The following is a 23520-nucleotide window of genomic DNA, read 5'->3' on the forward strand; positions in this document are numbered from 1 at the left end:
GTTAGACAGGAACATCTTTGAACAGAGCAAGAGAAAGGGGTTGGTGCGAGTAGGTAAAGTAGCATAACAGAGGATGGATCCATAGAAAGAGAAAACAGAGCAACACAGTTCCTAATGCAGAGATGCTGCGGGCATTTTGGAGAGAAGTCCTCTTCCTCTGCCAGGAAGCATTCTTGGGATGATGGCCTGAATGAAGCAAACATCAAAGTATCACAGGCACTAAAACTTACAGTGAATATATACTTGTGAATGGTTTGTACCAATCCCAACATAATGCCCCTGTCTAATACATTTTTCATGAAACAGTTATGATGGTATTCATATTCTGTGCCAGTATTCACACCAGTTCTTGCTTCTCGATGTTCTACAGATTCACTGACTCTATAGTTTGGTCAGGATTACTGTGCTAGTCCGAAGTCTGACAATGTTACAGAAATCACAATATAATTGCTGAAATGCACAAAAATAGGCTGTGATTGCTTATGCTACAGCTTTGGTTCCTCATTCCCATATTCAGTATAGGCCTTTTCAGTGGGAACTTCATTGATACTGTGTAAAATTCTGACATGGGAACAGAAGTATTGGTGCAAGTAACAGTTAAGCTGTGTGTTAAGTAAGTTCCACATGTGCAAATTCTTGCAGGAGAACTTCGATGGTTAAGATTGAGAAACAAGATGTTAACACATTGCAGAGAAAAAAAAGGTTTCCCTGGCATTGATCTACAAGCAATCTAATGGGAGTTCTTCCCCTTTAAAAAAGCAGGATGAGATGCTGTCATGATTCCACAAACCTTGATGTGGGTGGGCCCCTTGAATATGGGGATGTCAGCAAGACTACACCTGTGCTTAATTGTCATTAACCTCTTTCATCCAGAGAGTCAGCTTTGTGTTCCCTTTTCCAGTTTTGTTTTCTATCGGGAAGAGAAAGTCATGAGGAATTCCCTCACTTGCCTGAAACAGAAAATATTTGTCATGTCTGTGAAATGTAACTCCCTCTGAAGCAGTCCAATCACATGCAATATCTTACACAGTGTGTGCAGTGTGTACTCAAAGACTTAACCCCATGTCCACTTTCCCTTACCAGCAGTCTGTGAGTGCAGGCACGGCACTGCTTCATTGTGTACAGCAGGCTTGAGAGTTAAATGATCTGATGAAAGAGAAGAAGAGATTAAAAGAGAAACGGGGAAAAAGGAGAAAAAGAAAAAAAAGATGAAATGTGGAGGGGATAAAGCAACGTAGTAGTAAAGGGACAGAGGACAAACAAGTCCTGAAGTTCAAGCAGAGCCCAGGACAGATTATATTGCCAAGAGGTTGGCAGAAATGCTTCAAGATCCACTCAAAAAAACCTATCTGGAGTTGAGCCTGGCATTTAGACAGCTCTAAACCTGAAGCTGTAGTCAAGCAAATGGTCACTGGCTTCAGCATTGTGGGAAGTGTGCTGTAATCAGTGCTGTCCTACCTCAGCTTCCACGCCTTCATTTGGTATTTCAGTATCTCCAAATTATTCTCTGTGACTGATGCTGTTTCACAGACCTTTGTGTAAAAGAAACCTGATACAGTCAGCCAGGCCTGTGGGCAAGCCCTGCTTCCCCTGATCAGCTTTGAAACCAGCTGCCCTTCCTGTGCAGATGTGATCAGTGGCGTGCAAGACAGACGGGCATTTATTACCAACATGGAAACTTTCCTCCTCTTTCTATCTGGGGTTTTCAACAGATTGGTGTCTCCGAGGGCTGTCCCAAGACAGAAACAATACTGGTGTACGTTCCTGCTCTATATTTAAGTCTTGAATCCTTGTAATGAACTTAATGTTAAAATATTTCACATCACATTTTGGTGAGCTGATAAGCTGTTCACAGGAAAAACTTCCAAGCAGGTGGATGAGTTGAGAATAAGGAAAAGCATTTATTGAAATCTGCATATTGGTAGATTTGTCTCTACATGGGACGTAAAGTATGGATTTCTCATCTCTTTCCCCTCTGGAAAAAGCTGTTCCTCCTTTATCTCAAGTGGATTAGAGCAGACCCAAGGCCTCTTGATAAGAGGCAGTCAGTGGACAGAAACAGACATAGCACATATTGGTGGAGCCCAGCTACCAGAGGTAACTTTCTCAGGTCGGGCTGCACGGAATGACGGCCAGAGGGTCAGCGCTTGAAGCAATTCGAGAAAGCAAAAGCAGCGCTGGGAGCCCTGGCAAAGAGCTTTCAAACCCTATAGAAAGCCTAACTGCAATAAAAAATTATCATTTTTGTCTGCGGCTGCCTGACGTCCCAAGCCACCGCGGCCCCACGCACTCAGCGGCCCTCCCTTGCCAGAAGCCGCGCCGTCCCCACGGACAGCTCCAGGCCCCCACGCTGCGGGAGCCCTCAGACCGCCGCCACCGGCCTCGCGGCGCCGGGCCCGGGCTTAGCTCGGGGCCGGTATCGGCAGCGGCGGGGCCCGGCCTGCGCGTCAGGTGACGCGGGTCGCGACGCCGCGCTCTCCGCCCAGTGGCGAGCGGGGGAAGGGAGCGGCGGCGGCGGCGGCGCGGGGCCGTGTGGCGGCGGCGCGGCACCTGGGCTCCCCCCGAGGCCGCCGGCAGGCAGAGGGGCCCTCGCAGCCCCTCGCAGCCCCGGCCGGGGAGCGCGGCCGGCATGAGCCAGGTGCCGAGGAAGCTGCCCCAGGAGGAGGGGGACGAGGAGGAGGAAGACGAAGAGGAGATCGTGGGCTTGGCGGGCTACGCCGACGGGGCCGAGTCCTTCTCGGACGGGGACGCGGAGAGCGGCGGCGATGAGGCGTGTGAGTGCCGTCAGCCGCGGGCGGTGCGGGCGTGGGGCGGGGGAGCAGGCCTCGGTGGGGCCGGGAAGAGCCGCGCCGGGAGCCGGGCGGGCGGCGGGGTCAGCGGGAGCAGGGAGGGCTGCCGGGGGCTGAGCGAAGGCTGCCGGGCGGCGACCGGCTTCGAGGAGGGAGAAAGCAGACAAAGCGCTGCGGGGAGGGGGGATAGTCCCCTCGCACGCGTTTCCCCGTCTGGGCGAGATGCGAGCCAGCCGTGCCGGAGAGGGGTGCTGCCGGCTATAAAAGGCAGCGGCGGCCCCGCGCTGGCAGGCAGCTGCCGGTGTCAGTCGTCGGGTCTGCAGGCTCGGCCCGGGGCACGCGGGTGCTGGCCGGCGGGGATGGGTGCGGGCGTCCCGAGAGGAGCAGCACCGCTCCGCAGGGAGAGGCGCGCCGGCTCAGAGCCTGTTGCTCTCATTTGGAGCGTGGGTTCGTTCTCCCGAGGCTGCTTCGCTTGGGAGCTCAGAGGGCTCTGGGGACGTCCGTGTGAAATGAGAATTGCTTTCTAATAATTGCAGAACAAAGGGCTGCTTGCTGTAAGGCTACGTGCTGGTCAGCCTTTCCTCAGAAAGCCCAGTCCCGCGTGCTGCCGTGGGAGGGGACTGACTGACTCCCACGGTTTGGGGGCAGTCGGAGCTCCAAGCTCGGGAGTGGGGCTGTGAGGACGCTGGGATGCCAGAGATGTAACTGAGACTAATTGACGTCTTGTGTGAAGCTGCTGAGGAATCGCCTTCATTTTGATGCAGAGAGAATGCATTTCAGTGCATACTAAACCGACAGCACCTTCTGCAGAGAAATAATCCATTTTCTGTTCTCAGAGGAATTTATTTGGAAATTTTTCAATGGGAGCTTTATTAAATTGCTAAAAAATGGCAATTGCTTCTTCACAGTAACATGAGAATATTGTACCTAATGAAAACAATCCTTGACATCCTGAATAGCAGGCAAGTGAAGAGACCTCTCCACTCCAGGGCTAACACAAAGGCTTATTGTACCAGCCAGACCCCCTGCCTTTCTGCTTGGTTCTGAAGTCTCTGGAGAGAAAAGAGGGGGTTGGATCTGATCTTTGTGTATCTGAAACTGGCCTCAGGGCAAGGGGCTTTCCTTTTCCCAGTTTCTATCCTATTTCTTCCTGCTTTTGTACAGTAAGCAGTCTGAAGTACAGTATCCCAACCTCCACGTGTGGCTGTTGAAAGTGAAGGGAGAAGCCAGGCTTCAAAGTAAAAGCATAATTTGTGCACGTAGGCACACAGGATATTTCAAAACTTTGTGTTGGTCATCTCTTACTCTGCTGTTCTCTTGATTCCAACCCGAGTTGAAATGACTGCTATTTGTCTTCTGCTTCATCTTTTGACTTTAGGCATGGGGTCATACTCAAATACCTTGAAGCACTTGGTTTACATAAAGCCTATTCGTTGTTTTGATACATGCATTTAAAAAATATTTACAAGCAGGGAAACTTCCTGCAGAGTGTCCAAGGAAGTAGCTTGAAGTTGGATCCTTGCAGAGTGCCACACCTGTGGTAGAGTAGAGCCAGGCCTTTTGGTTCTGAGTCTTTGGCCACAAGAATTTCCTTTCACCAGACATTTCTGCAATGTTCATAAACCCACAGTAGCTGAACATCTCTCTTGATTGCACATAAGCTTTTTCTGTTAACTCTTCAGGCTCAGGCCACTTTCAGCATTGAAGACGTGCAGTGTGTGTATTTATAAGGCTATTGTCTTAAAAACTGCAAACATCACAGTCCCAGTGGTGCTGAAAATGCCATGAGTTGAATGGGCTTGTAGGTACTTAAATGGAAAGTATGGAACTGGTAGTACTCCTCTATAGAAAAGGTAAAAGCTTAAAAAAAGGATGATGTAATTGCATTAGTAGGCCAAAAAAATAATCGTTCTTAGCTCTATTTGTTAAAATAGTCTCGGAGGAGATTGTTAATGTGTGCATAGTAGAATGAACAGAAATGTAACTTTTGGTTTGGCGTAGCTTGAGCAGATGAGCTGCTGTGCTTTGTACATTTGAGAACTGCGGTCTGCTTACTGATGGGATCTAAACATACACCTTCCAACATGGCAGCCCCTTCACACATGGCTGTGGAGCACTGATAGACCCAAGCTTCTGAAAAATAATTGTAGCAGAGAAATGTGGAATTTGGGATGGGTTTCAAAAACTGTTAATTATCGATGAATATCTTAAATATTCTAACCATACATTATTCATACTGTTTGCATCCTGGTGAAACAGACCAGGGCTGCTATGTGCAGTTCCCAGCTCTTCACAGCAATGCACACAAATAACACTCCACAAACACATACTACCTGCCGTTAAAGAAGTTTTGTCAGGAATTGAGTACTTCTGTGTTGTGAAAAGGCTTTGGGGTTTGTTAAAATTAATTTGTGGATACTTCAAAGGCCTTAGCTTCTAACCAGAGTGTTCTTTGTGGCTGCTTAGTGGAGTTGAAATGTGAAGGAGAACTGTTGGTATGTGCTAGAAACTGGCATTTTATGACTATGCAAAATGAATGAAGCAGGAAATGTGTCTCATCTGATGACATGGAAAATTATCTTTCCCATTAGGGAACAGAAAATAGTTTAATGTTTCTCATGCGTAGTATAATCTTGCTTAGTAACCCAGTCTGGGAAGTTGCGAGGATACATCTACTGGCATTGCTATGGCAAATTAAAGAAGGAGTTGTCATGTACTCTGGAAAGGAATGTGGGCAGGCAGTGTATCATCCAATTCCTTTACATATAAGGTAATCTTCTAACTCTCTCTCCAAGGAAAGTGCTACAGCAGCTCTGCTATCTAGTCAGGTTTGGATGATATTAATTCACATTTCCCTGTCTTTGATCTGGCAGAATTTCAAGAGCTAAATATCACTCCTACTAGTAGAAGAGACAGCGTTCACTGTACTTGCTAGTAACTGTTTGCACTTCCAACTCTGTTCTTTAATATGGTTTTAATATGAAGTGATTCCTTTCTAGTAAGTATTACAATCCATAAAAATGTCTACCTGGGAAAACATAGTATAGCAACAATTTTAAACTTGAAGTTATTGTAAATACTTTTTTTTAAGTACCTGTGGATTTTTTGGCCTACTTCTTAAAGAAGTAGCTAGCCTGTCTTCTTGTTGTCTCGTGACTTGTCAGAACTTTGGGAACTACTGCCCACCTACACCAGAATTTGAAGGAAAGAAGTCTCAAATATGATTGAGTTTGTGCAGGCTTGATGAAAGGTAGCACTGAGAGGAGAGGCTCCAGTGAAAGTGTTCTCAGAGACAGGCAAGCAGATGGACGCGTGCTGCGGCAGCACTTGGCTGCCTGGTGCACGCCTGTGTGCTGTTGAGGCGTGTGGTCAGCTCCAGATCAGCCACAGCACGTCACATCAGTTTTTTGGAGCGTATGTCATAAGACATACAGGGAAGTTGGTGTTACTGCGGTGGGGAGAGGAAAGGGAAACGGTACAGAGCCACAGCAAACCAGACTTGGTGGGTTCTGTTATGAACAGAGCAAAGTGGAGTTTTTTTATAATTCTTTGGAACATGCAATAAAGCGTCAACCCAAAGTCTGGTTTTTGTATGCATTTTGAAAATAATGTATTCAAACTAGTTCTTGTAAAGCCTTGACTAAGCTATTTTCCCTTCAGGTGGTCAAGATGTAGATTGCAGGGTGTATGGATATATGAACATTAATAAAACATTGTCTGTATTTTTAGCAGCTGTAGAGAATTTGTGCATTGAGGAGAGTGGAGTGAAAGAAGCTGTTAAATCTTGTTCCTTTGGTTTGCTTTGTTGACAAGACTGCGCCCCGCAGAACGTAATGAATGCTGTCACATTGTCTTAAAGCAGGGGCTTATTATTCCTCTCTCTCTCTTGCTCTGAAGTACCTTAGACACATATTTCATGCAGTCACAGAATATTATTGCTCACGTTGACAGGAAGGGTAGAGCAGTGTGTCGACTGCAGTTAATTACTTCCTAAATATTGCTGCCTGTGATCAGCTGCTGTTGTCCGTTGTTGCATTAGGGGGATGAGCACCTTACGGTCCCCAGCAGCTTGCTGCTATTTTGCTTGAAGGATTGAATCTGCGTGCTGCCCCAGGCTGGCAGTGTCCTGTAGGTGAGGCATGACAAAGCACAGTACGTGGAAATAGCTGCCAAGGCCTGTCAAAATGCACAGAATCTCAAAGATCAGTGGTCTGTCAGTCACTGTGGTACCATGGGCTCACGGTGAGAGGCGTAAGTACTGGTGAGCCAGCAGGTGGTGCGATTCCAAATTCACCTTAGAAGAAAATGAGTAAGAAATGCAGTTTCCCTCTGCCCTGAATTAGGTTGGACAGTTTGTTATGCAGTAGGTAGGAGAAGGCGTGCCTGACATTTTGTGTACTTGGCCTGTTGTCTGATCTATGTTTTAAACCTGACTGCTGTGTGCCGAGAGCCTTATTCTGCACATATAGCAGTGGCAACTCAATATTTTGTGTTGCTTATGTTCGGTCCTGCAAACAGGATATCACGGGATTATTTTAAAACTTTTTTCCACTATATTCAGCACGAGGTTCAGCTCAGCATCACGGGACATTTCAAAGTTACGGACCTACTACATTTTAGTAAGAATTTAGACTGACATAGCTATCTTAATTAGACATTCTTGAAACTGAAATAGGTGTGATCTCCAGTGTGAAAGGCTATATAGTCATATCCATATGAATATATCAATATAGTTTACTCCTCTAAGTCCCTTTATGCTGATATAACTGCATCATTCCTGAAAAATGTTAACTTTTAGTTGCACGAGTTTCAAATCACAGTAGGTAACACAACTGAATAATGGTGTTTTCAGGCCTTTGTTTTGCAGATAGGCAAGAATTAACCTGTAATCTTATTTATTGGATAACAACTTTGTATAGATTGTAACACAAATTATTTAACAGCAAGTGAAATCATAATGACCTTAGAAATGGACACCCCTTGAGCTCAGTTCTGTGCTTTAAGTCCCAGCAAGAGAAGGTGTGTGCCTACTGAGTTGTCCTCTTCTTATGGTTCTTGGGATGTGTGATTCCTCTGCTTAGAGGAAGGAAGGAAGCCTTTGTGTAGCTTTACAATGTCACACAAATGTAACTAACACAAGCTCACTTCTTGCTTCCAGCAGCATGATCTAGCTGTTGGTTGACAGAGGTATTTCTTACTGGATACTCTTTTTTTAAAGTTGAGTTAGAATGTTTTATTGTGTTACAATAAAATTACATATCTTAGTATGGCTGTGGGATAAAATAATTTTCACGTACAAACTAAGCATGCTGTCTGCAATTTCTGCTATGGGTGAAAAGTAGGTTTTCTTAGTCTAAGGGGCAAAGAATCCAGGCTAAAATGTTTGCAGTTCCCTCAGTTTAAAAATCAGTAATGTTTGCATAAATCCAACTCAGAATGTCATGAAAATAAATGTCAGATTCATGTTATCTGTCAGTTATTCATTAATTATGTTGCTATAGTATGTTACTCTTCTTCTTGTATGATTTTATTCAGTTTTGGATTTCAATGATCCCTTCAGTACTGAAGTTAAGCCACGAATCCTGCTCATGGGTTTGAGAAGAAGTGGGAAGTCTTCCATTCAGAAAGTTGTCTTTCACAAAATGTCACCAAATGAGACCCTCTTCTTGGAGAGCACAAACAAAATCTGCAGAGAGGATGTATCCAACAGCTCCTTTGTCAACTTTCAGATATGGGATTTTCCTGGGCAGATTGACTTCTTTGACCCTACATTTGACTATGAGATGATTTTCAGAGGCACTGGAGCACTAATTTTTGTTATTGACTCTCAGGTAAAAAAAAAAAAAAGAAAAAAAAGGAAGGGAAAGGGAAAAAAAAAAAGTGTATGGGTGTGCATTTAAGCTACCTTTGTCTTTTTTAGCAATGTACAGATGGATTAGAAAACATAGATTGTTCAAAGCAAATAAATAACTTATGATTACAAATGCACATTTACAGGAAGTCATTAAAACTTGAAGAGCTGCTTGGCTATTTTTAATCTCCCTTTGCAAGATGGGTTTACTGCTTTAACATCTCAAGGTTCTTGTTCAGTCTCCCTAGTGCTGACAGCCTAAAGTCAGTGCACATGCTAGATACAAGCTCGGTCTTCTATTACAAGAAATAAAGAACCTAAGATATTGTTAAGCTGTAGCATTATCTAAAAGTAATTACTGTAATATTTTAGATATTTTGCACATCTTTCCTGCAGTTTTTATTTTTCCTCCATTAGGATGATTATATGGAAGCATTAGCTCGGCTGCATCTTACTGTGACCAGAGCATATAAAGTGAATCCAGACATCAACTTTGAAATCTTTATCCATAAAGTGGATGGCTTATCTGACGATCACAAGATTGAAACACAGAGAGATATTCACCAGAGGGCCAATGATGACCTTGCAGATGCTGGATTGGAGAAAATTCATCTCAGGTGAGAAAAGTTGCTGTAGAAAAAATCTTAAGTCAGAGAGGAGCTGTTTATTTAACAAGTTAATATTCTCTGTTCTCTTGAAGCAAGCAAAAAGGTTTTGACATATGAAGGAAAAAGTTAATCACAGATAATTTGTTTGCCTCAGGTCAAATGCAGTATCTTATTTCTGAGTGCTGTCTTGAAGAGCAAGATAAGGTGCGGAAATGCTTAAAAACAGATGACAAATATGTCAGTCCTGACATATTTTTTTTGGTTTTGCTGCAGTCTCTGTCTTGAAATTAGAAGTATGGGCAGTAGCAACCTGTAGAATGCACATGCCATCTATATCACTTTTGTCTTTGAAACTGCTCCTTGCCTCACCGTCATCTCCTAGTTACTACTTATTGTTGCAGCCTCCTCAGAGCAACTTGGGAAGGCAAAGAGAGAGCACCTGTCTTGTATCTGATGATAAAGCAAATGATTGTAGCAAACAGTTAAAAACAGTGGACTTCTATAGACTAGAAACTAGGAGGACATCAAGTTTCCGTATTATTTTTAGTGCTTACAGCCAAGTGCAAATAGATGTATAGAAAGAGACCCGTTTTATGAACCTGTCAACACTTTAGAGCTCTTAAAAACTTGACTGCATTTGTTAAATGGGTCCAGCTTTCAAAAAGTTAAGTTACAGTAGCTATGTTCAGTAGTATTCCTCTTCTGCAATTTGAAAAACATTTTCTAAGATTACATCATGAAGGGGAATTACATCGAGAAGTCCTGCATCAGGTGCTAATTTGCATTGTCTAGGTGCTTTGTTGTTGTCTGTTTTTTGTATGGAGGTATGCATTGCTGTAGCAAGTATAATTGTGAGAATTTAGTTTCTGTTTGAAGGCCTGTGCTTCAGTTGTAACATGTGACTTTTGATCACAAGGGGTAATTGCATAATTGTAGGCACTTGCTGTTTGACAATATTTCATTTCACTCATATTATGAAAGGTGCACCATGTTCACAGTATGTAACTAAAAGGAAAATCTGGTGACCTTTTTTTTCCAGCTTTTATCTGACAAGCATATATGATCATTCTATATTTGAAGCGTTTAGCAAAGTGGTACAGAAACTGATTCCACAGCTCCCAACACTGGAAAATCTGCTTAACATCTTTATTTCAGTAAGTACTTGTTACATATTTTGTCTATAGATGAAGCTATGACCATCATGCATATTGAAATATTCTATTTGCTGCCTTCTGAGAGATTGTGAGCAACGTGAACATTCAGAGGAATTATCAAAACATAGTTGAAATGCACTCACATGAAGCTAGGCCTCCCTTCCTTGTCTGACAGTATTGCTGAACTGCTGAGATACAGCATTTTATGAGTGAAAATGGCACATAAAGTGCATTAGCAGTCATAGAATCATGGAATCACAAGGTTGGAAAGGACCTATAAGATCATCCAGTCCAACCGTCCTCCCATTACCACTGCTACCACAAGCTACTAAACCATATCTCGTAGCTCCTCATTCAGATGCCTCTTGAACACTGCCAGGGACAGCAACTCCACCACCTCCCTGGGCAGGCCATTCCAGTGCCTGACCACTCTCTGAGAGAAAAAGTCATTGCTTTCCTGCTTTTAAGTTCATTTGAGTGTTACAAAAGTCTGTGCTGTATGCAGTTTTTTACTTGAAATTTGTGTTGATAAATTCTTAAAGGAGCATCATCTGGTCTGACCTCTTACGTAAGAGAACTGTCTGTAGTACTTCCTAGAATTTATTCTATTTTGCATTGAAATTTATCTCTCACGAAAATGTAGTTTTAACATTTTTAGAGGTAGAGTCCACCACAGCTTTCACAGCTTCCACAGTTACTTCCATGGCCAGTTAGGGAGCTTTGTACATCTAACATCCTGCTGTCGCTGTGGAGGTAATTGCTTGTTCTACTGCTCCTGGATGTATGGTCTATTCCCCCCCTTTATACTGGTTGTGACACCTGCCTGTTCCCTCATGAAGTCACTCTGACACATAGTAATACAGCAGAAGACTGTCCAGTTCTTTTGCCTGTTTCATTTAGTCAAAAGCAGCTCATGAAGGAGACCAACATACTCTTTTTGTGGCCCAAGGTTAGAAATGGGAACATATGACAATAAGGCATGGGAAACACAGTAGTTGTGAGAAAGGAGAGTTCCCCCCTTTTCTTGATGCATTAGTTCAGATCCTAGTGGCTCCTGGAACTGTACCCTTTTTTGTACCTCGCATTAGCATTAGTCAAACTTTAGTTTCCAAGCAAGGCATTTCGGTTTGCCTTTTTGTGATTCTGAAGTCATGAAATTATTTAATATCATTCAACAGCCTGTAGGATAAAATAAGACTTCACAGTTTCTCAGTGTGGGGTGTGAAAATTGGGAGAGAGGGAGGTTAGCTGTTTTGCTGAAAGGGAGAGCTAGGATTAAAGAAGTGTCTTTCCCAAATTTATTCTCTTACTATTAGGCAACCAATTCATAAGGAATGGTTTATGACAAAGATCTCATTCCAAGAAAATGGCTGCACTGCATGCCAGTTGTCATCCAGCCCTGCATTCCACGTAGAGTAGAAAGGTAATGATGAAAGGGTGATGATTATAGTTCTGGAGCAATTAGGTATTATTTTGAATATGCTATATAGTATTAATGAGAAAGCTGGCTGAATGATAATCTTCGTAATTCCAGAACTGCTCATATCACGAGTCTGATCTCTGTATAGGGTCTTCTCACTATTTGGAGTTGCTGAAAAGTTTGTACCAAACCACTACATGACTTGAGCATGAGCTGTTTCCTGTATGACAATAGTTGTTTGTGCATCTAGGGCACCCAGACTGGAGGCCCCATATTATCTAGAGTATCAGATATGACTGGCAGGGCAGAACAACTCATTCAAATGAATGGGAAATTTAGAGAAGTATTCCTGAGAGATAAGCTATTTCCTCTGCCCATAGGGCCGAGAGTCTCAGCCTGTTTCTTAGCTCCAAATAGAACATAACAGTCAGTGACATAGAACAAGATGTAGCTGCTTCACTGTGTGCTCAGAAAGCTTGCTTTCTGCTTATAAGAGCATCTTTTATCTGTAGACAGGAGGCTCAGAATGACTCCTATTTGCAACCATAGGAAGACTAAACATCATTCGCTGGTGTAGAATTAGTGGGCGCCTCTTTAGCAACTCAGTGACAACAAATCAGGTTAGGAATCTTGACACAGATTTTGTTCATGCCTTACTTCAGGAAGCCAGTGTGTTGGTTATCAGAATGTGGGTGTGTTGGTGTTCTAGTTTGGGTTTGCAGCAATATTCATGAGGATGTGCTTTCATTTATGCTGTGAAGACTTCCAACACAAAAGCTGGTGATTACAAAAATAGATCTGTGATCACCCTTGAGTTCACCTCAGGTTTTTAACCAACTTTTATAGTGCCACAGTGTGTTAGCTCATACAGCTTGTACATTTGATCATGGTAATACTGCTTCTAAGTTCTTTAGTCTAACTGCCTGTAAAACAAAATAATTAAAGAATGGTTTGGTGTTTAAAACCCATGTGAATTTTGGCTAACACCAGCTTCATATAGAGGGGTGTCTGTTTTTCTTATTCCTATGGTCTTACCAAGTAGTAAAGTTGTGTGATGTGTGGGATTGTGTAAAAACTACTTTTTAGGGCCATCTTCTGACTTAGTCTCCATACTTTCAAGGAGAAAGATAAGCCCATTTATCTAATGTAACAGTTGATTTCTCACTGTCATTTTTGTTATCTCTGTGTTAATGATGTCTCTATTGAATAGCAATTTTACCCAAAGCTCCTTGACTTCATATGGCTTCATAGTTATTATTTTTACTGGTATGTTTATCTTGATAAATATCCTCACAAACATTCTGGCAAATCCTTTGGTTTTGTAATTTAAAGCATACTAAAAACTCCAGTAAATAAAATCAGAGAGGTCGTGGTGGTACAATTTAGTGGTTACCACTACTGGCAGCCCACCCTACCCTTTTGTAGAGGTTTCTGTCACCATACAAAGTTAAACAAAAGGAGTCTTGCCAGTTTCTCAGCAGATCCTACCATAGTGTATCAGTTTCAAGTTAATGCAACAATGGTTTAAGATGCCAAGTTTTACTCTACTACCATGAGTAATTGCTGGCATGGCAGACATTTCAAGACAAAAACCTTTTAAACTGCCACTGCAAGTGTTGACAGGCTGCAGTTGCTAGAGTTCTGAGCTGGGTACATCGCTTCTCATTGTTAAATGATACAGTATTGTCACTGACATCTTAATATTTTAAGGTACTTATATGTGCAACTGAATTTCTTCTTACATAATATAAAATTTTATATTTTTAATTTTGATTCCTTAAGAATGACACTGCAGGGCTCAAGTTCCAATCTCTTTTGTTTAAAAGTAGTTTTCTTTTTAAGAAATATATTCAGATGGTGTTTACAGGTGAATTGTGATTAATCTTACTTGACTGCATCTATAGAAGTATGTGAAGTGCTGTCAGAATTTATGTATTGTTTGAATATTATAATTGCACAGCTATTAAATGTGGTCGGAATAACCAAAATAAATACACATACAGTTTTGTTCTTAATTCTCAAAAAATGTATTCACAAAGCCAAATAAGCTGAGCAGGACTTTTAGAGGTCAGCTCCTGCTGAAAGCCAAGCTACTGTGTGCAGGTTTGCATAGGGCTGGGTCCAGTTCAGCTTTGTGTATCTCTAAGGATAGCAACTCCACAGCATGCTCGCAGTGCTTGACCACTCATGTTAAAAAAGATTGTGTTCATTGTTGTTTGTTTGGATTTTTTTTTTTTTGGTGCTTTACTTTTTATTTTTTTTAAGATAGAATTTCAGTTTGTCTTTTGCCTCTTGCCCTTCAAAACTTGTTCTGAGAAGAGCTTGGACCTGTCTTCTGCACACCCTCCCAAAGGGGATTTATAGACAGCAGTGTGGCTTCTTTTCCTTGGACTGCATAATCCCAGTTCTCCGAGAGTCTCCTTGTACATCATGTGCTTCAGCTCATGTGCATAGGGTATCCAGAGAGTATACTTTCTCTTGAATATTTTTTTCTATTAATGACCTAAAGAAATGAGCCACTCATTAAGTCTTTTTCCATAATGAAATGCAAGAAATTCACCTCTGTTACCACTGTGAATGAGTATTTCCAACCTTATTTGGATGTCCAGCAGTGGAAGAATTAATACCTAAGGTTGAAGTCTTTCTGCTTATTATGGGGAATTTGGAAAGTGTGAGGGTCACTTTAGTCTCTAATTATGTGTTATTCACTTGCAAAAGAAAACAAGAAGAAAACTTCTATAACTACAGTAGCTGAAACTATTAAAAGTTGGTATGGGTTTTCAGAGTTTTTGACAGTTATAGCAACAGTCCCAAATCCTACTAAAAGGGAGGCCCATGTATAGAAAAAATACGGTTTAAAGGGAGAAGATTGCTTCTGTTCTGTGTGTCTGGATTCTGAAGCATGTTTGTCAGCCTGATCTTCAGCTTATACCGGGAAGTTGTCTTTTGTGTTCATGCTGGGACAGCTGCCCAGGTGCAAACTCTTGATATGACCACACAAAGCTACTGTTTTCAGTTTTCAGTACATGTGGTGTTTTTTTATTCCCACTCTAGGAAACAGAGGCTTATGGCAGTTTACCTTATCTACACAAAGAGTATAAGCCGAGACTGAGCTAGCATTCCTGTCTACCATCTGAGAGTTGCAGATATAACACATGTTCAGTACTGAGAGAGTCCTGATTAGCTTGGCAAGATGACAGGAGCATAGATGCTGTCACATTAGCAAGCCTTAAACATGTCTTTAACCACAAATTCTATATGAAAACTGAAAAGGCACCATCAAAATACTGATCTTTTCCTGTGATTCTGAATAAAAAATGTTCTAAGGAACTATGCAGTAGAATAGCTACTGATGAAACAATTTCTCAGTTCCCTCGAGGAATTAGTTCCTGATTCCTACTGTCTTTGTCAATTTTTTCTTTTCTTTGTTTTCACTATCCTATATGTCCAGTTAGAGTAACTTTAAATTATAGTTTTCTTTTTATGTCCATTGCTACAATCAGAAAAAGCACCCCAGAAGCTTGATCTTGAAATTTTTTTTATCTTGTGTTTTATACTGAAAATAAGTGTAATTTATTCTAGTGAGGAAATTGGGAACCTAACTTCTATCAAAGACAGAAGCATATAGAAGGTCTGTAGCCATCATAGCTTGCTACAAATATGTCATTGCTCAAAATGAGCTTGATTGCAAATTAACTCCTACTTAACCTTATATTTTGTGCAACAGGCAAGTAGGGAAACAGAAAATCTTAGTACTAATAAAACATAGGGCTTACATTTCATTTTTCTTTCTTTCTTTCTTCAATAGAATTCTGGGATTGAAAAAGCATTTTTATTTGATGTAGTAAGTAAGATCTATATTGCAACGGACAGCACTCCAGTGGATATGCAAACTTATGAGCTCTGCTGTGATATGATAGATGTTGTGATTGACATTTCTTGTATATATGGGTAAGTAAATGGTTTTGTTTTGTTTTCATGAAGTTATGTACCTAGAATCTAAATGACCTCAAAATAAGAATTATGTAGATGTAAAAATAGTGAGAATGAGTAAGGGAGAAGGAGGAAATTAAGGGCCTCTTAGGTGCAGATCACCTGCTAGCAACACCGTTCCCTGCCCAGCTTCTCTTGCAAGCACCTTCCTCTTTCTATGTGAGTAATTTGTTTTTTGTGGGAAGGAGTGGGAAGTAGCCATCCTAAAGTAAAAGAAAATATTAACTATGTTTTTGTTCCCTAGGGCCAAATTCAACAGAAGGATGTCTCTCATTTAAAATAAATAATTTTATGTGAGGCTGTATGTAGTTGTGTTTAATAGTTAGTCGCCTCTGCTGGCCTTAAAGAGCTGCTTCACTCTTCCATCAGCTTTTTGCTTGTCCTCTTTTCCCTGCACAAAATTTGTATTTTTCAGCTTCCTATCCTTTAGTGATTGGAGAACTCTCACAGAATGGCTTAGGTTGGAGGAGACCTTGAAGATCATCGAGTTCCAACCCACCTGCCATGGGCAGAGTTGTCAGGCACTGGATCAGGCTGCCCAGGATCCCATCTAAACTGGCCTTGAATGCTTCTAGAGATGGGACATCCACAACCTTCTTGGCAACCTGTTCCACCACTTCACCACCCTCTGAGTAAAAAAAATTCTTCCTAGCACCAAACCCTCTTGCCTTCAACCTTTCTTAATAGGAAGGGTTCTCCGGCTCTCTGGTCATTTTCATGACCCTCCTCTGGACCCACCGCAGCAGCTCCACATCCTTCCTGTACTGGGGGCCGCAGGCTTGGACTCGGTATAGATGGGGCCTCATGAAGGCAGAGTAGAGGGGGATAATCCCCTCCCTCGCCCTGCTGGCTACCGCTCATTTGATGCAGCCCAGGATACTATTGGCCTTCCAGGCTGCAGTTGCACTCTGCTGGCTCATGTACAGCTTTCTGTCCATCAGGACCCCCAAGTCCTTCTGCACAGGGCTGCTCTCACTGAGTTTTTTTCCCAGTCTGTATTCTTATCTGTGATTTTCTTGACCCAAGTGCAGCAATTGTACTTGGCTTTGTTAAACCTCATTAGATTCTTATGTGCCCACTTATTGAGTATGTCCAGCTCCCTCTGGACAGTGTCCCTCCCTTCTGTTGTGTTAGCTGCACCACTCAGCTTAGTGCCATCAGCTTTCCTTGCAAGTTATATTGGTGTTTCAAATGGCTTGGCCCAGTGCAGTACTAGCTATTCCTGGGAAAGGCAGGGGTGCATTAAGTATTAATGCATTAAAGTATATAGAATTGGAGGCTAAATCACAGTATCTGCTTCTGAAAATGTGGTAGTCTTCAGTAGTCTGAAATTCTTACCTGTTTTTATAGATCTTTTGTAATGTTCGAGAAGGTATGGGGGAGAATCCTGGCGCAGGTATACAGTAACCATTAGAACAGCAAAAGAACAATAGATTGTTGAATACTTCTGTAAAATTTATTTAGTTGTGTGTTCTGCTGTATCTTTTAGATTTCAGATTTGATCTCTTAACTGTACAAGAACTCATGTTTTACAGAGGTTTATAATGAAGGATTCTGATTCTGTCGCCTTTTTTGTATGTGTGGAGAGAAAGATACAGTTCTGTGGTTCAAAATTATTATCTGTATAACACAACAGGGAGGCATTCTAGTCAGTTTCATTCTGCCACTGTCTCTTGTGTAATCATTTAGCATTTGTCATAGAAACCTGCCTGTCAAGGTTTTTAGCTGCAAACTAAAAGCATGATATTCAAATTAATTTATTGTCCTCTGTTCCTGGAACATCTTTGAAACCTGTTACCTTAAAATATCATTGATGCTAATTATTCTGGGAGATTGCTGATAACTACTCATTTAAGAAGATCTGTGTGTGCATTCAGGAATGAGAGTAAAATCCAATACAGTGATTGTTGTGGTGTATCATCTGTGAAGGAGAAACATCTTTGTAATATGATGTTACAAAAGCCAGAGTCTCATGAGGAAGGTCTCATGATGGTGTAAACTATCAGTCAGCTGCCAGTGCTGAAGCAAGGTTATTGGATTTGGAATTATCAGTACAGACTTACTGGTTCGCATGCTTTAGATAAGTTCGTAATATAGTACAGTGATTAAAAGAAAACAGACAACTTTATGGTAATGGTTTGAAGAAAGAAGGGCTCCATGTCAGATTCTTGGAAACCTAATGATCTGATTTCTAGGTGTATCTGAATAAACAGTTTAATCTCTACGTCCACTTAGTTAATGCATTGTGGTGCTTGAAGAATTTCCCTGAAAGATTAAAATGAAAATTTCATAAAGATTGGGATTATCTGGTGCAAGAACATACCTGGAAATACTTTTAACTCATCTGATGCCTTATCTTGTTTGTTTGTTTGAATATTGCCTTTCAGGCTTAAAGATGACGGCACTGGAACTCCGTATGACAAAGAATCAATGGCAATCATAAAACTGAACAATACAACTGTCCTTTATTTAAAAGAAGTAACAAAATTCCTTGCTCTTGTTTGCTTTGTGAGAGAAGAAAGCTTTGAGAGAAAAGGTATTTACCTCTTTCTAATATTACGTTATTTTACCTTATACAGACAAACCAATGAGTAACTCTGATTGCCATTAGCTGATACAGTCTCTAACTGTATCACAGTATTACAAGTACAGCTTGATAAAGCTTACATAACATGGTTAAAGGCATGAAGTATTGTGCTGACATTAAGATGAAATCATAAATACATTTGACTGCTTTCTGATAAGAAAGCATACAGTTTACATTCATTGCAATGAAGCTTCCATCTGCAACAGTAGAATGTGTCAATTTATCTTGGCTAGCTTTGCTTTGTACCTATTGGCACTAGCATATGCGTTTGGAACAGCTTGCGTGCCATAACCAAGGGATAGTTCCAAGTATTGAAACTAGCTGATAGAAATATGTTCTCGCTTTTTTTGTCTTTGAAAGTAAGCTTTTAAAAAGCTGCATATTTGGGATTAGGCAGCATTTACATTTTGTAGTTAAAGTACCTAACGTTTCTTATCCTGTTCTGATCCTAGTCAAGGTCAACACCAAAAGCTTAGTTAATTACCACATTGTTTACTTGGTGTGGTGTTCACTGAATTACTGGGCTTCAAATGTCCCAAGACTGGAAAGGAACAGTGGAAAAATGAGCCATCGTCTTGGCTTGTGACCCATTTCTTGTGTTACTAATTCACCAGTCAGTGTCGTCGTGTTTGTGATTGCAGTACTCAAGCCATCTCTGCTGAATTGTTTGACAGGCTGTTTAGCTTTTATTTTATAGAACTTCACCTGGTCAAATTTCTCTCACATATATGTACCACTATTACTATCTTTGAAAGTTAGCTGCTGCCCATGTTGGTTTTGCTGTACGTATTAAAAAGTCTTACTGTAACACTAACAGGACTGTTTCAGAAAAGACACCATGTTGAGCAAATACTTGTTAGGCTTTGTGCACGCTTGTGTCAAACTATTGTGTCTACATAATTTGGGACAGTTTGTATTGAAGTCAGTACTCATGAGCAGCATGGTTTGGTATTTTAATGCAGTTTTATTTTGGTGTCTCAAAACTTCAACTGAGTACTTTGTCTGAACTCAAGGGAGAAGGAAAGCAATTTCTGGAAAAAAAGAAAGTATAACATGTTGCGTATGAACTATTTCAAATTTGTATCATCTCCTGTTAAGGAAATTGAGATGAAAACACAACGTTGGGAAAGCTTATGGCAATTAACCCTGTCTGAGGTCATAAGCTCAGTACCAAAATTTTAAAACTGTATGGCAGTATTAAACAATTTATAGAACCCAATAAATCTTCTGATTGACTACCAGTATGGCTTTACAGCTTTTCTGTGGGATCACAGTCAGCCCACTCACATGGTAATTTTAACTGCCTATTATGTATGTATGTAATCTAACAACATGACTGTTGTGCTAGTTTTCAGTTAGAGTGTAAAATGAAGTATAACTGGCTGTTACTTGGTAATATAGCTGTAGAGTATCTGTTTCAAAACTTAAATATTATAAGAAAAAAAGAATTTTTTTTTTACTACTAGATGATATGTATTTTTATCATGGTTCTTCTGTGAGGTGAAGTTGCAAAATGACACCATAATTTGGGAATGAATTTGATTTATATTGTAGTATCCTCAGTGTTTCTCCAAAGCAATTTGTTAAGTTAAAGCTTTCCTATCTGCCAAAGCATTCCTCTTTGTGTTCTCTTAAGACCAATATGTACAGTTAATACAGGATATGACAGGAAACTGTGATGCTCACTGAATTACTTGTATTTATTAAATTTACTTCTGCTTAGCACAGAAAAATTGCCTGGAGAATTCACTGATTATGACCTCTAGAAAGAATGTGGTATTTTAGTAAATGTAGAATATAAACAAATTTGTGATTACTTCATTTGTGTAAATGTTTTTATTAATATGGAAAACATTTCTGTCTCTGTAGGATTAATAGACTACAATTTCCATTGTTTTCGAAAAGCCATACAAGAAGTATTTGAAGTAAGAATGAAAGTAGTAAGATCTCGAAAACATCAAAGTCATGTGCAAAAAAATAAGAGACCCACTCCTAATGGGACACCAAGAATGCCACTGTAACTGAGGTTTTCTGGCACTGTGGCGAGCTAAGATTTCATGAAGTTGATGTGACTTCTGCATCTCATTGCACTGAGTGAAGAGGAAAACCAATGGGACTGATGTATTATATGAATTTTCCCTGAACGTTCAGAAAGCACTGTTTAAATATTTTTATCCAATCAGTTTTTTTAATATAGTGAGCACTTTGAGCAAAATGTTGTATATATAAGCATTGAGGTGAACACTTGTAAGAATTTTCTTAATATATGCTGTAAACCTTTTTCATGCCATATTAAGAAAAAACAGCTGTGACAGAAATACTGGGTACATAATTTGCACTTTTTCATGTTTTCCTTGTGGAGTTGGACTTTGATAAACGTAGTTTTTATGGTGATTTTGATGCATGGTGTCAGGTAAAATGTATGCTGTATTTTATTTACCTGCTACAATCAAATTGGCTAGTAAACAATTAAGAAAACTTGGTACAATGCCTTTTAAAATTTGTTACAGCTACTACCTAACGTTCATACTGATCTAATTTCATATATTTTTCAATTTTTAATCTGAAAAGTAATTTTGAAGTATTACAGCAATAAGTACCTTACCAGCAATCATAACTGGTAGGTAAATATTAGCTTTTATAAAACAGGCTTTTGGCCAAATTTCATCTGGAGTTCTTCATAACACTGGTAATGCCCTCTGGGCCTACTTTTATCATTTACCTCAGCATATACCACTAAAATACCTTTCTATAAAGACAGTTGTTTTGTAAAATGGCTCTATGTTGCACTGGTATTTTTGTAAGGTTTTGGAGGAGGGTGGTTTATCCGAAAGGTTGAATTTATGCTGCTAAATTTGTTTTGATAGCCTGCACAGTTGTGGTTGTTGCGGTGAAGAATCTGTGCGTTTCTACCCTGCCATTCAGGTGTACTGATGGAAGTCCTAAAGATGCGAGCACTAACTTCTGATTCTTTCTACTTATGGGTACATCTGCAATTGAAATCAAAATGAGTACTGGAGAAATCAACCTGTTACAGTAATGAGAATATCTTGCTACTTTTAATATATAGAAATGAGCAGATTTGTCAAAGGATTCACCAGGACATCCGAATACTCTCAAACTTTAAAAATAAGTAAAACTTTCTGAATTCTGTATTTACTGGTTTTGTTTAGTTAATGATACCAAAGTGTCATTGTACTTCCTAGCTGGAAGTACAACTCCTTTTTTCTTTCCCCCCAATCCCACTGCAAACGAGTTGCGTATACATTCCAAAGGTGATGTCAGCAGCTGCTGGAAGTGGGAAGAGCTTGATTTGGAAGGCAGCTTGCAGTACCCCAGAATTGGGTAAGGGGAGCTGCACTTCACTCAGTCATAAACTTGTCTATCCCTACCTGAGATAGCTCTGGAGATAGGAAGGGAGATGGAATTTGAAAGTTTTCTTTTGGTTAAGGCAAGGAATAGTGCTGCATGTCTATTACTGAGTTAAGAGCTCCCAGTGTTTTCTGGCTTTTGTTGAAAAATAAGGAGTTCAACCTGTGAAAGAAATCTAAATTCAGTGGTGGTTTGAATGCAAATGCAAAGTTTCTGTATGCTGTACACATCTTGAGACTCTAATGTTGCACTGAATACATGAGCTGGGACAGCCACTTGGCATTGAATGCAAAGGCTCTCCTCACAAGCATCTGCCAAAAGAGAAATTAGTAGTTTCCAAGTCCCTTACTGCTGCTTAACACGCATGACTTATTTATCTTTCTGGAACAAATTGGCCATTTTGGCATGAATGTACTGAATACATGGGGAGTTCTTAGAAATAGGTGTTGGCTAGTGGATGGATCTAGGCTCCAAGTCTCACTTGATCAGGAATGCAGTTCTAGGAAGGTGAAAAATGTTGAGAATAACCGTAAGTGTTGGTCCTGGCAGCAGTGTGAAGGATAATTACAGTAGCTGTAACGAAAGCAGAATGCTTCGGAAAGTGAAAGAGTTCAGTTTTGGTAGAGTTACCACCTGTTGTGTTAAGTGAGGGTGGCTTTTCAGACCAAGCCTTCAGTTAAGGCAAAGCTCTCTTCAGAGTTCACCACAGAAATGGTGGGTAAGAGCTGCCCTTCCATAGCCCTCCAAACTGCACTTTTATTGAAGGGCAGCCATAATTTTTGACCATTTTGTTGAGATCCACCATTGTGACTCAGCCTCAGTCTTTTTTTCGCTTCATTCTTGTCAGGTATATGTGATTTTGTGAGATGAACAACACATACCAGCATGTATTCATTGTTGGACAAGACATTAAGAAAAGCATCTGATCACACTGGCTGTGGTGTGAATACTAACTACTACAGAATGTTGTTCCTTTATATTTGGCCTAAGTTCTGTATAGTCACGCGTACCCTTTTACTTAGAGAGACTATCAAGTTAATTCAGCTATTCATTTACCATGAATTTCCCTCCTGAATTTGACATCAACTGTAATGCATAATGTAGTGAAGGTGACTTTGGCTAATAAAAATAATCAAATTGGATATTATCAGAGAGAGCATAATTTTCATCAGTCTTATTATGCTTCAAATATATTTAACACTGAATATTAAAATGCATTCATTAGACTTTAAATTTGATGTTTCTCAGTTTAGACAATGACTTGCACGTAGCATTTTTGGGTAATTGCTTTCTATTTAGTATCTCAGGTTTTCACGTACTAGCTGAACTGATTAAGCACTCAGGCATGCATGGGCTTGTCTTATATAAAGAATTTTTTTTTCCCAGTCTCTTGCATTTTCTTTTTAAATTTTGTTGAGGTGCTAGTTTTTATCTTAAAGGGAAGGAATACCCCATATGCTACAAGAACTAATTCTGACAAAGCAATGTAGAGAGATTTAGAAAATACAACACCAAAGAACACCTAGAATTCATGCGATAAGTCCTGAGTAGTATAGTACGTAGTATAGCTCCAAAATAGGTAGTCTATTCGCCATTTTTATGTATCATCAGAGTTGTCTGAACATGGGAGGGGCTGTTGCAGATCTAGTATCTTGAAAACAGTTTTAGAATAAACTCAAACCTATTCAGTATCCCACTAAACTTTTGAAGTTAGGAGCTGAATATCTTTAAAACATCAGTTCCAAA

At 40.5% G+C, this 23520-nt stretch overlaps 1 protein-coding gene across 1 annotated transcript; it reads left to right on the forward strand.

Annotated features, from left to right (window-relative positions):
• Positions 1–2354: 2354 nt before the first annotated feature.
• RRAGD (Ras related GTP binding D) lies at positions 2355–22921 on the forward strand. Its single transcript, XM_085217649.1, has 7 exons — positions 2355–2774; positions 8325–8620; positions 9058–9257; positions 10288–10402; positions 15631–15773; positions 18203–18351; positions 20272–22921. Exons 1-7 carry the CDS (start codon positions 2630–2632, stop codon positions 20421–20423), a joined length of 1200 nt encoding a protein of 399 aa, XP_085073775.1. The 5' UTR covers positions 2355–2629; the 3' UTR covers positions 20424–22921.
• The last annotated feature ends 599 nt before the right edge of the window (positions 22922–23520 follow it).

This window comes from Meleagris gallopavo, chromosome 2, assembly GCF_905368555.1.
Source record: "Meleagris gallopavo chromosome 2, MGAL_WU_HG_1.1, whole genome shotgun sequence".
NCBI classification, from domain to species: Eukaryota; Metazoa; Chordata; class Aves; order Galliformes; family Phasianidae; genus Meleagris; species Meleagris gallopavo.